Raw genomic sequence first — 16,830 nt, forward strand, 5'->3', positions numbered from 1 at the left:
GAAAGAACTGCAGATATCTACTCTGGTTTTCTTAAATCGGCAGCCCCATAACAAAGGCTTCCAGAAAGCTGGTGCACTAGGCTCCCTCCCCTGTTTTGTCTGCTCTCTGCTTGATTCATGAATCTTACACAAGAAGCAGCAGATGCTGGAATCTTGAGCAAAACCCAAATTACTTGAGGAACTCAGCAGGTCAGGCAGCATATGTGGGTTGAGCTGCAGTATATGACAGTGGTGCTGTTGTGGAACATGTTTCAAGCTGCATTTGTGAGCAAGGAATTTGTGCCTTAACCTTGACAAAATGATAGGGCCATGAAGAGGCACATGCTTTTCTTTGCTGATGCAAACATTGTATCCTTCTGGATGCAGGCATTCTAAGATCTATGTTGGTAAAATAAGTGAACCGGGTGCATGATCACCTCCACTGCACTCTATCTATATCAGCTATCTTGATATACAGCACCACATTTAATATAAACAGTGCTGTCGTTTGGTGAAGTGGTGTATTTTAAGGGAAGGAATGCTGAAACCAATCAGCAAGCAATTCAGTCAGTCTTCTTTTTCTTGCGTATGGAGTGCACAGCCTAAAGTTGTAGGTCAACTTGTACTACTTGATCTATTTGTTTGTGCACGTCAGGTTGATTGCATTAGTCGAAACAGGGTGGACCACGTGAAGGTTACAATCTCCCACCCCATTCAGTCAGTAGGCAATAGGGTAAAATAGAAGCAAATGAATGTCAAAATAATGTAAGAGAAAAGAAGCGAGTATGGGACAAGTAACACAAACAATAAAGGTCTGAATGAGAAAAACAGAATGATCATTAGCAGAGATAAAGGTGGCAGGGTTTGAACATAGCCAAAGATGGGGGAGAACGGCTTGACATAAGGAAAAGGAGCAAGAGAGGGCCACCTGTACTCTTGATCAATAGCTCCTAACCTTTTGTCATCCACAATTTTAGTTGTTTTATGACTAGCATTATTCTTTTAGCTGTCATTTTCCAAGATGATCTAATTTTTCCTATTTGCAATTTTTTTTATAATTTGGTGAAAAATTGAGTTTTAATCTGTCCATAATTACAATTTCACATTATCCAATTGTTCCAGTTTCATTTAAACATACTAATTTTCTATTATTCTAATGTTCTATTATTTATCACTATTATTATAATTGGCTGTGCTTTATTAAGATGTTAATTTTATGAAATTATAACTGGTATAGTGTTTTAACCAGATTCCAAACTGAATGAATTATTAGATGAAAATGTCAAAATGAACTAATTTTCCAGACTGTCATATCACCAAGTTGCCAATTCTTTTTTAACAACTCATTTCTCAGAATCAAGACTTGCTATTTTGTGCAATATGATCTAATCTTACAAATGGGGAAAGAAAATGCATTTTGAAAGAAGAGTAAAATCCAGATGGATTGAAATAGTTTAGAGGAATATGGGCCAAATGCAGGCAAATGGGACTGGCACAGATAGAGATCTTAGTTGGCAAGGACAAGATGGGCCATTGGGGCGGTTTTTGTGCTGTATAAATCTATGATTCATTTAGCGTCTGAAAAGCACCACCACATTACTCTCTTAGGATCTGGCTATTCTGTGTGTGCAGGCAGTGAATATATAACTTCAGGCCATAGCACTAAAGTTGCATCTTTGTTTTTTCCTACTTTTTCTTTCATTTTTTCCCTATGCTAAACTCACTGCGCCTGCTGAATCCTGGTTAAGCAATGTGTTTAATTTTAAATTAGCACTCAAAACAGCGTGGCTAAATAAGACTCTAACTGCATCTACAAGTTTGCAGGTGACTTTGGCGGGCTGCATCATGAACAATGACGAGGAGTACAGGAAGGAGATAGAGAACTTAGTATGTTGGTGTCAGGACAACAATCTCCCTCAATGTCATCAAGACAAAGGAGCTAGTTAACAACTTCAGGAGGCATGGTGGATTCCATGCCCCAATCAGCATCAATGGTGCCGAAGTTTAAATGGTTGAAAGCTTAAAGTATCTAGGTAAATATTACCAACGATCTGTTGTGAACCAACCACATTGAAGTGACAACCAAAAAGGCACACCAGCGCCTCTACTTCCTCAGGAGACTTTGACTATCACCATGTCTTCAATAAGTCTACCTACTGGAGTCTGGATTTATGTATAGAATTATCTGATTTGATTGGATAGCATGCAAAACAAAGCTGTTGTTATTATTGTCTCTTACACGTGACAATTGTGTTTGCAAATTTCATCATCGTAACATTGCTTCCTATCTCTATAATCTTCTCCAATCTCAAACTCCAGCCTCTCATAATTGCAGCTTCTCCTTCCACATTTAATCATTGCATTTTTGGTAGCTATGTCTTCAACTACCAAGTGCCTAAAGTCAGGAATTCCTTTCACCAACCTCTATTGCATTATTTAAGATGGTACTTAAAATCTACCTTAACAAATATATTCTTTGATGTCTATTATATTGCTCAGCTTTAGTCCTTGTTTGATAACAGTCACGTTTATGTCCACAGATTATTTAGTTATGTTAAAATGACGGTGCAAATGAAATCCGCCATAGATCCAGCAGTAATCGTTCTGGCTTCATTGTGCAACTAGACATATGTGCTGGCACATAAAATTTGTACACCGCTGACATGCAGAAATATTGCTTAGACCAGCCTTAAGGTATCCTGTTGTTAATGAGCAGAGCCGATCAAGATACATGGTGGCCTGCTATATGCCATGCAACCTTGCTGTCATGGAGGGGTGGTCACAGCTCTTATTACCTATTGAAAAAGCAAGCAGAGGATAGTCATGATGAGGAACAGTTGCACCTGAAGGATGAGGAAACGAATGAGGGAGGAAGCAGCAACCTACAAAGTCTCCTTCTGTCTCGGCTGTTCTTGAACCCCCATACATCATCAGTCTCACTTTCCCTTGGATATTGATCAGCATATTTTCCAGTTGACTATATGCTGAAAAAATAATATACCAAAAACATTCTAAATCAATGTAAGCATGGTGCGGACCACCAATTTTTTAATTAATCATCAATGGATTTTTGGTTAGTGGTTGCCTTCGGTGTTCCTTTGGCCATCCTCATTCTTATACACAGCAGAATCCCAAAGATTAGAACATGGCAGGAATAGTGAATTTCAGCAGGGAAGAGTAAACACAGTTGGAGAACAATTTTGGGCATCTTTGGCTCAGAAGGTCTTTTTTCAGACTACTATCTACGCTAGGATGGCTGGCAATCGTAAGGCCACCAGTAGTGGTAGAAGGGTGAATGCTGACATCCTGAGAGAGGCCAGCAATTCATGGTACATTAGAGTTTCAACTATGTTTCTGGTATATGCTGCGTGCTCCTGGAAAAGTAAAAATACAGAAATTGTTGGAAATTCTCAGCTGGTCAGGCAGCATATGAAGAGATATAAACAGAACTCGTTTTAGAGATTGATAACGTAGAAACATAGAAAATAGGTGCAGGAGTAGGCCATTCGGCCCTTCGAGCCTGCACCGCCATTCAATATGATCATGGCTGATCATCCAACTCAGTATCCTGTACCTGCCTTCTCTCCATACCCCCTGATCCCCTTAGCCACAAGGGCTACATCTAACTCCCTCTTAAATATAGCCAATGAACTGGCCTCAACTACCTTCTGTGGCAGAGAATTCCAGAGATTCACCACTTTCTGTGTGAAAAATGTTTTTCTCATCCTTAAACTGTGACCCCTTGTTCTGGACTTCCCCAACATCGGGAACAATCTTCCTGCATCTAGCCTGTCCAACCCCTTAAGAGTTTTGTAAGTTTCTATAAGATCCCCCCTCAATCTTCTAAATTCTAGCGGGTACATGCCGAGTCTATCCAGTCTTTCTTCATATGAAAGTCCTGACATCCCAGGAATCAGTCTGGTGAACATTCTCTGTACTCCCTCTATGGCAAGAATGTCTTTCCTCAGATTAGGTGACCAAAACTGTACGCAATACTCCAGGTGTGGTCTCACTAAGACCCTGTACAACTGACCCTGTACAACCTTTAACCAGAATTAGGAAAAGTTAGAAATTGAACATCTTTACTTTGCAAGGAACGTCAAAAGGCGAATAAAGGGAATATCTTTAACAGAGCAGAGCCGAGAGACTCAAAAATGCAAGTGGAGTTGGTGCTGGTTGAAAGTGGGTGATAAATGCTAGTAGCGAAAGGGTGATAAAAACTGCAGCTGACCTGTCTGGAAAATATATAAATTAAAGGAGATGAATGAGAACAGAGGACAGAGAGAAAAAATACGATGGTGAATCTAAGATATAAACACTGAGGTTGTTGAAAATCTGAAATTAAAAAGAATGCTAGAAATAATCAACAGGATATGTGCAGCAAAATAATGGACAAAACTTCAAAGGTCCATCATTTTTTATTTGAACTAGCTGAGATCTGACACAAACTAGAAAGGCTGGTTATTTGAAATTGTTGAATTCACTGTTGAGTCCTGAGGGCTGGAACATCCTGACTGCAAGTTGTGATGCTGTTCCTTGATAGTACATTGAGCTTTATTGGAAAAGAGAGTTAGAGAGGTCAGAGTGACAGTAGGATGGTGAATTAAAAAATACATGATTGGGTGACTGCTTTGCAGAACATTTTTGTTCAGTATGCACTGGTGACCCTGAGCTTTTGGTTATGTGTCTCATTACGTTTCTTGGTTGATGCAGAATGTGTGGACGAAAGCCAAAGGTAAGTAGTTAAGAATTGGAAAGATCAGTAGCAAGTGACATGAGGTACAGATTTTTACAGGAAGAACATAGGATTAATTAAGGAGTAATATAGAAGAAACATTAAAATCTCCAGATGCTTAATTATGGTTGGAATTAAATAATAATAATAATAATAAATTTCATTTTCGGGCGCCTTTCTAATCTCAAGGTCACCTTACAAAGATTAAACAGAAGAGAAAAAAAACATATAGTCGGAGAAAAATAAATAATAAGGACATCATCAATACACAAATTAAAGATAGAAATCGCTCCAAAGACACAAAATCAAAAAAAACACAAATAAGGTATCGAAAGGGTGTGCAGATGTGGCAATTGGCATCTCTTGTTGACCAGCTGCAGAGCAAAACAGGATTCTGACATGTTATCTCCTAGAATGTGTTTATTGTCTGGGGATGCGTAGCGTTGGTGAACAAAACACGACAGCAATATTGGGTAGACCAGCCGCGTCCGCTGCCGCTAGTAGCGCAGAAACGTTGCAGACAATGGGGGCTTATGATTGGCTCGAGGAGGGGGCAGTGGTGCGGTATGCTTGAAAGATGAGATAGAATAATGTCAAAGGTACACAAAAATGCTGGAGAAACTCAGCGGGTGCAGCAGCATCTATGGAGCGAAGGAAATAGGTAAAGTTTCGGGCCAAAATCCTTCTTCAGACTGATAGGGGATGGCGGGGAGAAGGAAAGAAAAAGGAGGAGGAGGAACCCTAGGGCTGGGGGATGGGAGGAGACAGCCCGAGGGCTGAGGAAGGGGAGGAGACAGCAAGGGCTAACAAAATTGGGAGAATTCAATGTTCATGCCCGCAGGATGCAGACTCCCCAAGCGGAATATGAGGTGCTGTTCCTCCAATTTCCGGTGTTGCTCACTCTGGCAATGGAGGAGGCCCAAGACAGAGAGGTCGGATTGGGAATGGGAGGGGGAGTTGAAGTGCTGAGCCACCGGGAGGTCAGGTAGGGGTTCGGCGAAACGATCGCCCAGCCTCCGCATAGTCTCACTGATGTAGATCAGCTGACATCTAGAGCAGCGGATGCAGTAGATGAGGTTGGAGGAGATACAGGTGAACCTCTGTCGCACCTGGAACGACTGCTTGGGTCCTTGAATAATGTCAAGATGCCTTTGTATTATGTTTATTTTGTATTAACCATCTGATGTTGAATAAGATTAACATAAACAAAAAGTATATTATGACTAATGATATAATTAATACCCATGTAGTAGATAGGAAAACATATAGCCAAGGACGAAGTATATTTTTGTATAATTGTATCTAACAAATAAAAGTTGTTTACTGCATTGTATAATTGCTGGGTAATTCTGCTGCAAAGACAGACAACTGGTGAGCAGTTAACTGCCTCCATCTCTGCATGATATCATACAATAAAGCCTCTCGAAGTCTCCATTTTGCCTTTAATTTTCGTCTGTCAATTTCCTTGACAAATAGGAAGACTTATTTAATGAGGAAGGGATCAAGGGGATACATTTTCTCTTTGAACATGGAGGTAATGATGCTACTTGGAATGAATAAGATTGGAACACCCATATGCCAAGAATGCATCCCAACATCTCTACTTTCTGAGACAGAAAATTCGACATGGCTTCAATGACTCTTACAAACCTCTACAGATGTACCACAGGAAGCATAGTGTCAGGTTGCATCACAGTTAGGTATGGGATCAGCTCTGCCCAAAACTGAAAGAAATTGCAGAATTGTCGATGTAGCCCAGTCCATCACACAAACCAGACTTCCCACCATTGACTCTATCTATATTTTATGCTGCCTCGGTAAAGCAGACAACATCATTGAAGACTTGCCCCAACTCAGTAATTCTTTCTTCTCCCTGGCTCTGGTCTGGCAGATGATACAAAAGCTTCAAAGCACCCACGACCACACTCAAGAACAGCTTCTTCCCCTCTGTAGTTAGTCTTTTGAATGGTCCTTCCATAAGCGAGACCATAAACTTGAGAGTGACTTGATTGTATTTATATACTAGACTAAGTGGGACCCGTTGGGTCCCAGCATCACACAGGAGGGCTGGTCATCCAACGCAATATTCCACCTCTCCACCAATTCTAATATTGGTGGCCAGTTGGGGGGGGGGGGGGGGCTTTCTGGAGCGCTGGGTATGGGTGTTGTGGGCTGAAGGGACTGGTTTCCAGAGGGCTAGTATGCAAATTGTGCGCCAAATGGATTCTTGGGCTGGCGTCTGTCAATCAAGCTTGTTGTGCTGGCAACTCACTCACTCACGGCTGGTGGGCTGGTAGTTGACTCACGGCTAATCCTTGAAATTCTATTTCAAGCAGGGTATAAGGCCACCAAATTCAAGTGCAGTTTCTTACCACTTCTAGCAGGGTGCAAGGCCACCAAATTCAAGTGCAGTTTCATACCATTTGAAGTAGGGTGCAAAGCCACTAAAGACAGCGAGTCGTGACCTCTCCCTCCTCCATCTTGCAGAGACTGAGCCACACCCACATTTCCGGGTTTTATAAACCCTCCCCCCCACCGGAAAAGGTGTGGCTTTCATGGAGTGATTGACAGGAGAGAGATTCTCAACATTTAAAAAAAAACTAATAACACTTTTATTTTTCATTGATGGGAAGAATTTTCTGCATCTGCTCAGCGGAGGGGGACTGAGTAAGATGGCCAAAAATCACAGCCGTAAGTGGTAGCGTTTTATCTAAAATCAATACACAGTGCAAACAGGAAGTAAGTGCATTTACAGTAGTGCCTTTTAACTTCAAGACAAAGCACCCAAGCCACCATTTGCAGTAAGTAGTGCATTTCAACTTCATGCCACCATTTGCAGTAAGTTTTGCCTTTTAACTTCAAGCCATTGCATCCAAGCCACCATTTGCAGTAAGTAGTGCCTTTCAACTTCAAACCACACCCAAGCCACCATTAGCAGTAAGAGGCGCCTTTCAACTTCAAGTCAAAGCAACCAAGCCACCATTAGCAGTAAATAGTGCCTTTCAACTTCAAGCCAATGCACCCAAGCCACCATTTGCAGTAAGTAGTGCCTGTCAACCTCATGCCACCATTTGCAGTAAGTAGTGCCTTTCAACTTCAAGCCAAAGCACCCAAGCCACCATTTGCAGTAATTAGTGCCTTTTCTACTTCAAGCCAAAGCTCCCAAGCCACCATTTGCAGTAAGTAGTAGCTTTCAACTTCAAACCAAATCTCCCAAGCCACCACTTGCAGTAAGTAGTGCCTTTCAACTTCATGCCACCATTTGCAGTGCCTTTCAACTTAATGCCAAAGCACCCAAGCTACAATTTGCAGTATGTAGTGCCTTTCAACTTAAAGCCAAAGCACCCAAGCCACCATTTGCAGTAAGTAGTGCCTTTCAACTTCAAGCCACACCCAAGCTACCATTTGCAGTAAGTAGTGCCTTTCAATTTCAAGCCAAAGCTCCCAAGCCACCATTCGCAGTAATAGTGCCTTTCAACTTCAAGCCAAAGCTCCCAAGCCACCATTTGCAGTAAGTAGTGCCTTTCAACTTCAAGTCAAAGCTCCCAAGCCACCATTTGCAGTAAGTAGTGCCTTTCAACTTCATGCCACCATTTGCAGTAAGTGGTGTATTTCAACTTCAAGCCACACCCAAGCCATAATTTGCAGTAAGTGGTGTCTTTCAACTTCAAGCCACACCCAAGCCACCATTTACAGTAAGTAGTGCCTTTCAACTTCAAGCCAAAGCAACCAAGCCACCATTTGCAGTAATAGTGCCTTTCAACTTCAAACCAAAGCTCCCAAGCCACCATTTGCAGAAAGTAGTGCTTTCAACTTCAAGCCAAAGCACCCAAGCCACCATTTGTAGTAAGTAGTGCCTTTCAACTTCATGCCACCATTTGCAGTAAGTAATGCCTTTCAACTTCAAGCCATTGCACCCAAGCCACCATTTGCAGTAAGTACTGCCTTTCAACTGCAAGCCAAAGCACCCAAGCCACCATTTGCAGTAAGTAGTGCCTTTCAACTTCATTCCACCATTTGCAGTAAGTAGTGCCTTTCAACTTAAAGCCACAATTTGCAGTAAGTAGTGCCTTTCAACTTCAAGCCAATGCACCCACGCCCCCATTTGCAGTAAGTAATGCATTTTAACTTCAAGCCATTGCACCCAAGGAGCGCTAGTATGAACCATTTTAGAACCAATAGACATTTTTTTTGCAAGTTTTAGAACCAATAGTCATTTATTTGCAAGCTTTAGAACCAATAGACATTTTTTGCAAGCTTAAGAACCAATAGACATTTTTTTGCAAGCTTTAGAACCAATACACTTTTTTTGCAAGCTTTAGAACCAATAGACATTTTTTTGCAAGCTTTAGAACCAATAGACATTTTTTTGCAAGCTTTAGAACCAATACACTTTCTTTTGCAAACTTTAGAACCAATAGACATTTTTTGCAAGCTTTAGAACCAATAGAGACATTTTTTGCAAGCTTTAGAACCAATAGAGACACTTTTTGCAAGCCTTAGAACCAATAGACATTTTTAGAAAGCTTTAGAACCAATAGACATTTTTTTGCAAGCTTTAGAACCAATAGACACTTATTTTGCAAGCTTTAGAACCAATAGACACATTCTGCAAGCATTTTAGAACCACTAAGGGCACTTACATTTGAGTAGACATGTGTTCAGTGTTATTCACAGCTCAGAGAAACATGACCCTCTGCCTTCCTCCATCTTGAAGAGACTGTGTGGCACACCACTTCCTGGTTTTATAGTCCCTCCCCCCCTGCTGCCAGCGGGGGCAGCAGAGAGAATGGGGTATTTTGTAAAAACATTAATATCTCTGTAATTTTTAATCAACGGGAAAAATCCTCGGCACACATGTGGCGGAGGGGGGCTCTGAGCAAGGTGGCCAAAAATGACGGCCGTAGGTGGCAGCGTTCTCTCGGAAATCGCAGCACAGATGGCCAAAACCGGTCAAGAACAGACTTTTAGTAATATATAGATAGATATAGATAATAGACAATAGACAATAGGTGCAGGAGTAGGCCATTCGACCCTTCGAGCCAGCGCTGCCATTCAATGTGATCATGGCTGATCATCCCCAATCAGTACCGCGTTCCTGCCTTCTCCCATATCCCCCGACTCCGCTATTTTTAAGAGCCCTGTCTAGCTCTCTCTTGAAAGCATCCAGAGAACCTGCCTCCACCGCCTTCCGAGGCAGAGAATTCCACAGACTCACCACTCTCTGTGAGAAAAAGCGTTTCCTCGTCTTCGTTCTAAATGGCTTACTCCTTGTTCTTAAACTGTGGCCCCTGGTTCTTGACTCACTCAACATCGGGAACATGTTTCCTGCCTCTAGCGTGTCCAAACCCTTAACAAGGGTTTCAATAAGGTACCCTCTCATCCTTCTAAACTCCAGAGTGTACAAGCCCAGCTGCTCCATTCTCTCAGCATATAACAGTCCCGCCATCCCGGGAATAGTACATCTGATCTGTTTGGAAAGCATGCGAAACAAAACTTTTTACTGTACCTCAGTACATATGACAATAATAAACCTACAGCCACACATAAGAGGCATGGGAATTAATGATAATGTCTTTGTTTTCTCCACCAACTTGTTTATACATTCTGCCAAAATTGGACAGCCTGAATCACCATTTCTGACAAAAGGGATCAATAAGATTAGTCTGACCGAAGACAGGCTCCAACCCGAAACATAACCTATCTATGTCTGAAGAAGGGACCCGATCTGAAATGTCACCCATCTGGGTCTGAAGAACTTTCCTGACACGAAACATCACCTATCTATGTTCTCCAAAGATGCTGCTTGATGTACTGAGTTACTCCAGCACCTCTGTAATTTTTTTTTTTTGCAATTCCTTGTATCTCCAGATTAATGGGAATGTTGGTTATTTAATGTTAAAAACTTTTATAAAATATTTCAGCAAAAAAGGTTTGCACTTCTCCTTTTGGTCTGAGGCCTGAATTGTTGGTTTCATTTGGTGTTAGGTGAATACAATTCAATTAGTTTTTGTGCAACTTTAGCACACGGAGGTGAAGCATGGCATTCCATGTGGCTTGGGTGATGGATGCATTAAAACTGTAGGGACCATAGTTTTAAACAAATCAGGCAAAACATTTAATAAATAACAGCATTTAAAATTATGATTGATAGATTTTAATAAATAAATTCAGACAGTGCAATATAGGAGACCCATCACATTTCAAGATTCTTAACAAAAGACCAATCAGTTCCATTACCCTGCTGGTTTCCCTATCTTAACTTCTTCACTTTAAGAGTTTTTTTACTGCCGTTTGACTCTTTTTGTCACCTTTTTTGTACATTCTAACAAACGAACAGAAAATGCCAAAGGGTGACAGAGAGTTCTGGAGTTGCTTAGTGGGTTAGGTAGCATTTCAGGAGAACATGGATAGGTGATATTTTTCGGGACAGGACCCTTCTTCTGACTGATTGTAGGGGCGGGGGTAGAAAGACAGCTGGAAGAGAGGAGGTACAGGACAAAGCCTGGCAGGTAATAGGCTGACACAGATGAGGAGGGTTGGGCAAAGTCCAGAGATGAAAGGCATAAGATGTGAGACTAAAGGATTGAAGAGTTGTGAATTGTTCAGTCAGTCAATCAGTCTGAAGAAGGATCCCAACCCTAAACATTGCCTACCCATGTTCTCCTGAGATTCTGACTGACCCACCGAGCTACTCCAACATTTGTGCCTTCTTTTTTAAACCAGCTTTCTGCAGGTCCTTGTTTCTTAAAGCCAAAAGGTCTTTGATTTCACACAAGGAGGACACAAAATGCTGGAATAACTCAGCGAGGCAGGCAGCATCTCAGGAGAGAAGTAATGGGTGATGTTTTGGGTTGAGACCCTTCTTCAGACTGATGTCAGGTGAGTGGGCAGGACTTATATAAAATGTAGTCGGGGACAGTAAGACTGGTGGGAGAACTGGGAAGAGGGAGGGGATGGAGAGAGAGGGAAAGCAAGGGCTACTTAAAGTTAGAGAAATCAATGGTTATACCGCTGGGGTGTAAGCTACCCAAGCAAAATATGAGGTGCTGTTCCTCCAATTTGCGCTGGGCCTCACTCTGACAATGGAGGCAACCCAGGACAGAAAGGTCAGATTGGGAATGGGAGGGGGAGTTAAAGTGCTGATCAACAGGCAGATCAGGTAGGTTAAGGCGGACTGAACGGAGGTGTTCAGCGAAACGATCGCCGAGCCTGTGCTTGGTCTCGCCAATATCCAGGAGTTGACACCTCAAACAGCAGATACAGAAGATGAGGTTGAAGGAGGTGCAAGTGAACCTCTGCCTCACCTGAAAAGACTGCCGGGGTCCTTGGATGGAGTCAAGGGGGAAGGTAAAGGGACAGGTGTTGCATATCCTGCGATTGCAGGGGAAAGTACCTGGAGAGGTGGTGGTTTGGGTGGGAAGGGACGAGTTGACTAGGGAGTTGCGGAGGGAATGGTCTCTGCGGAAAGTAGAAAGGGGTGGAGATGGGATGTGGCCAGTAGTGGGATCCCGTTGGAGGTGGCGAAAATGTTGGAGGATTATATGCTGTATGCAGCTGATGGGGTGGAAGGCGAGGATAAGGGGTCTCTGTCCTTGTTTATGAATGGGGGAGGGGGAGTAAAAGCAGAGCTGCGGGATATCGAGGAGACCTGAGTGAGAGCCTCATCTATAATGGAAGAGAGGAACCCCTGTTCCCTAAAGAATGAGGATATCTCCCATGACCTGGTATGGAAAACCTCATCCTGGGCACAGATGTGGCGTAGGCAGAAGAATTGGGAGTAGGGAATAGAGTCTTTAAGGAAGCAGGTATTTCACACACCTCATTCCACAGATCCTGCCTGACCTGCTGAGATTTTCCAACATTTTACATTTTTATTTAAGACTCGACTAAGTCGACAGCATCACACGGGAGGGCTAGTCTCCAACGCAAAATTCCATCTCTCCACCAATTCCAATATTGCTCGCCAGTGGGGGGGCTGTCTGTTGCGCTAGTATGGGTGTTGCGGGCCGAAGGTACTGGTTTCCAGTGGGCTAGTATAGACATTGTGGGCCGAATGGATTCTTGGGCTGGCATCCAACTGCTGCAACGATTTTAAAAGCCAAGCCAAGGCAAACAATTGGGCTGCAGCCACCTGACAACCAAAATTCATTTTGTGAACACAAACCTGTTAAAAAGGCGAGGCAAACAATTGAGCTGCAGCCACCTGACAACCAAAATTCATTTTGTGAACACAAACTTTTTAAAAAGGCGAGGCAAACAGTTGGGCTGCAGCCACTTTACAGCCGCGTCGAGGGGACTCACTGTGGAGTAGACGTGCATTAAGTGTTATTCGAAGCTCAGAGAGCCGTGGCCCTCTCGCTTCCTGGGTCTGGCAGAGACTGAGTGAGGCACTACACTTCCTGGTTTTATAGTTCCTCTCCCATGCCGCCAGCGGGGCCAGCAGAGCGAATGGAATTTAAAAAAAAAACATTAATATCTCTCAGATTTTTCATCGATGGGAAAAATCCTCCGGCCCCGGAAGGCGGAGGGGGGCTCTGAGTGAGGTGGCCAAAAATAACGGCTGTAGGTGGCGGCGTTCTCTCGGAAATCGCAGCACAGTAGGCCAAAAGCGGTCAAGATCAGACTTTTAGTAATATAGATTTTCAGCTTCTGGAGTGGTTTTTGATTTCCAATTGTTCCATGAAAGTTACCTCAAAACACTTCTGTTTCCAGTTATCTTAAATAAATTTGAGCCCTTTTGGTTACTGACACTTATTTACAATTATTTATTGATTAAAAGATTGACCACCTCTACAAAATATTCCCATTTCAGATATTTATCAAGGCTGCACTTTTAAAGGTGTTAAGTACACTTGGTGTGAAGAGGAGCTGGAGGCTAGCAAAGTTGTCAAGAGATTCTGCAGCCACACAGTGGGTTCAGTTCCCACATTGACTGCAGCAGCTTTTCAATCAGCTGCTGGTGCTGTCCTCCAGTACCTCTGTAGGAGATAGTTGAGCCAGGGACTATCGCAACGTTTAATAAACAGATAGACATGTAAATGGGTAGAAGGGTTTCGGCCCGAAACGTTACCTATTTCCTTCGCTCCATAGATGCTGCTGCACCCGCTGAGTTTCTCCAGCATTTTTGTGTACCATGTAAATGGGTAGTGCAGGTTCAGAGGGATATGGGCCAAACGCAGGCAGATGGGACGTGTCTATGGGGCAAGTTGGCCGGTGCGGGCAGGTTGGGCTGAATCAAGATTAAAAAGACATAGGTCTAAGGTTTAGGGAGAAAGATTGAATAGGAACCTGAAGGGTAACCTTTTCACACAAAGGATGGTAGGTGTATGGAACAAGTTGCCGGTGGAGGTAGTTACTATCGCACCGTTTAAGGATATTTGGACAGGTACATGGATAGGGCAGGTTTACAGGGATATGGACCAAACGCAGGCCGGTGAGACGAGAGTAGATGGGACATGTTGGCAAGTTGAGCCGAAGGGCCTGTTTCTACGCTGTATGACTATGATTAATGATAACGCTTGGAGAGATCTAGAGACGTACACAAGTTGAGATAATAAATAAATGATAGGGAAATGCAGCAGCGCGCACTCACCGCCAGGCTCAGGCTCCACGTAAACACATCCAACTGGGCCGCAGTGACGGTCACGGCGAGCGCGGTGACGTAAGACGTCGACCTTATAAAGCGGGGCCGGGGCCCGACGTGAGGAGGAAGGGGAGCGTTGGCCGGAGGAGGAACTGAGGAGAAGTGCAGTGCAGTGTCCCCCCTCCCTCCCCTCAAGCGTTCAAGATGGCAAGCCGGGTGAGTGTGACACCCTGGCGGGCGGGCGGGCTGCAAAGTGGCGTTGCTTGAGTAGAGTAAAGGGCCAAAAAGGCTCCCGAGTCAGGCGCTGGCCGGCGGGGCTGAGGTCGGTGCTGAGTGTGGATGCACCAAACACTACTACAACCCCAAGGGATGCTTTCCCCCCACTCACCTGCTTCCCTGGTCACCGGCACTACGGCACAGCACACAGTTGGGTTAGAGGAGGGAAGGGTGGGAACTGCAGAATTTAGCCTTCTAACTAGGCATCACGTACACTCCCTGCTGCAGGATGCTTGCTGCGTTTGACAGCTGGTCTGAATGGGCAGGGATAAATAAACTATCTAAATTGTACGATTATATGAAACGTGTCATGTTGCATTGCACCAATTGATTTTACTCCACGGTTTCTGCAGCTTTAAAATGGTCTTTTGGAGATGATGATTGGTTTTAATGGGGTTAATCTCTGAGTAAAATCCGATCAACGTTTTGAATTCTGTTTAGTGTAAACACCCTTGTAATGTACTGATCAGATGAAAGGGTTTAATTTCTAAATACCGCGGATGGTTTTAAAGATGAACCAAGAGTGACTTGGTAGAGGGAAGTTTACATGTGCATCAAAAATACTCATCACCTTTTTGAATGTATTTTTTCATCCCATGGATCAGAAACATTATTCAGCTCATTTTGTTTGTGGCAAACTTACATAATGAGTGTCTGTAGACAGGGTTCTTGGACATCAATTTCCACCCACTGAGAAATTATTTCGCACCATGTTGCATACTTTTGCTTCTCATTCATTCTTATTCTCCCTGCTTTCAAATTTAAAGTAAACATGTGTGTGCTATTTTGCATAAATACTGTCTATAGGAACTTGTATATTACCCATTTTCAAAAATAATTGAACAAACAATGAATCTGAAATTCAGCATAAAAGCAAAATGTTGGATGCAGAAAATGCTCGATGCTGATGCTGCGGCATCTGTAATGAGGAAGGGGAAAGAATGTAAATGGTTTGAGAACTGGTCCCTAATACCAGTTTTTTGAGAAATTTGACATCGGTCTAGCAAAATGTGACAATATTTACATATTTTACAAATGTGGTTCATGCTTCACTATTTTCTAAATGGCTCAACCGTCACCTCGGAACAATAGTCAGTTGATAAATGGTGAATTATTAGTCATTATTCTCTAGAATATTTTAAAATTAAAATTGTTGCCCTTTATTAAACCCCAATTGGCAGGTGCTGAAAAACCTCCATTAATCTTGTAGCATTTTCTATTTTGTGTCCAATTATGGTTAATATTCTTTAGCACGTCTGAAAGTACCATTTCATTTTTGCTGCAAATTTGACATTTGTTCTGATCTCGTTTTAAATGAGTGGCTTGGTTTATTTTTCCTTCTGCTTGTAAGATTGTGATCCATTTTACATATTCCCCATTTATGTTTATTTGCAATAGTGCATTCTTATGATAATAGGAGTCAAGAATATTTAGTTGTCATATGTACTGACAACAGAACAATGAATGTTTTACTTGCAGCAGCTTAACAGGCTCATAAGAGCAATACACAAATACATCAAATAATAAACAATCAATAATTTAATGAAGTAATACCAGTGTAAAAGAAAAAGCAGTCCATAATACCAACAAAGATACAATCCATTCATATTCAGATGTAATCGAATAATTTGTGTTTTCCTCAATACACTCGCCTTGCTTGCTTGCAGGATCATGAAACCGATAACATCTTTCAATCACAAGATAGTTTGTAGTATTATTCAATCAAGAAATTATCAATAAAGTGCTGTGGGCAGCAGAGGGGCAGTGGAAAGTATAGTGCTCATAATTTTAAATTGAAGATCTGTTATGTGTTCCATCAAAGACTTTGGCAAAAGACACCACTGGATTTTGCTGGATCTTGGACAATGATGAGAGGGAGAACGAGAAGATCAAGAGTTTAGTAACATGATGCCAGGACAACAATCCCCCTCTCATTGGCAGTTCAACAAAGGTCCATGTTATTGACTTTAGGGGACTTGCTTCAGTCCACATCAATGGTGCTGATGTGGAGATGGTGGAGAACTTCCTAGGCATAAATATCACCAACAATTTGTCCAGGACCAACCACATTGAAGCTACGGCTAAGACATCGTCTTCTTTGGGAGACTAAGGAAGTTTTCCATCTTCGATGACTCCTACCAACTTCTACAGAAGCTTCGGAGAAAGCATCCTTTTGGGATGCATCACTTCTTGGTTTGGCAACAGCTCTGCCCAAGATTTCAAGAAATTGCTGAGAGTCGTGGATTCTGCATAG

At 42.6% G+C, this 16,830-nt stretch overlaps 2 protein-coding genes across 2 annotated transcripts in view; one reads left to right on the top strand and one right to left on the bottom strand.

The window, feature by feature from the left end:
* The window catches only part of LOC116981909 (ADP-ribosylation factor 2-like), a 50,315-nt gene extending 35,928 nt beyond the window's left edge, over window positions 1-14,387 (bottom strand). The window contains exon 1 of the mRNA XM_033035099.1: window positions 14,310-14,387. The gene's annotated coding sequence lies outside the window, so the exon portion shown is untranslated. The remainder of the gene's footprint in view (window positions 1-14,309) is intronic.
* The window catches only part of nsf (N-ethylmaleimide sensitive factor, vesicle fusing ATPase), a 178,612-nt gene continuing 176,160 nt past the window's right edge, over window positions 14,379-16,830 (top strand). The window contains exon 1 of the mRNA XM_033035096.1: window positions 14,379-14,516. Coding sequence (XP_032890987.1) covers window positions 14,505-14,516 — 12 coding nt within the window. The 5' untranslated portion in view covers window positions 14,379-14,504. The remainder of the gene's footprint in view (window positions 14,517-16,830) is intronic.

Source organism: Amblyraja radiata, chromosome 16, assembly GCF_010909765.2.
Source record: "Amblyraja radiata isolate CabotCenter1 chromosome 16, sAmbRad1.1.pri, whole genome shotgun sequence".
In the NCBI taxonomy this organism is placed as follows: Eukaryota; Metazoa; Chordata; class Chondrichthyes; order Rajiformes; family Rajidae; genus Amblyraja; species Amblyraja radiata.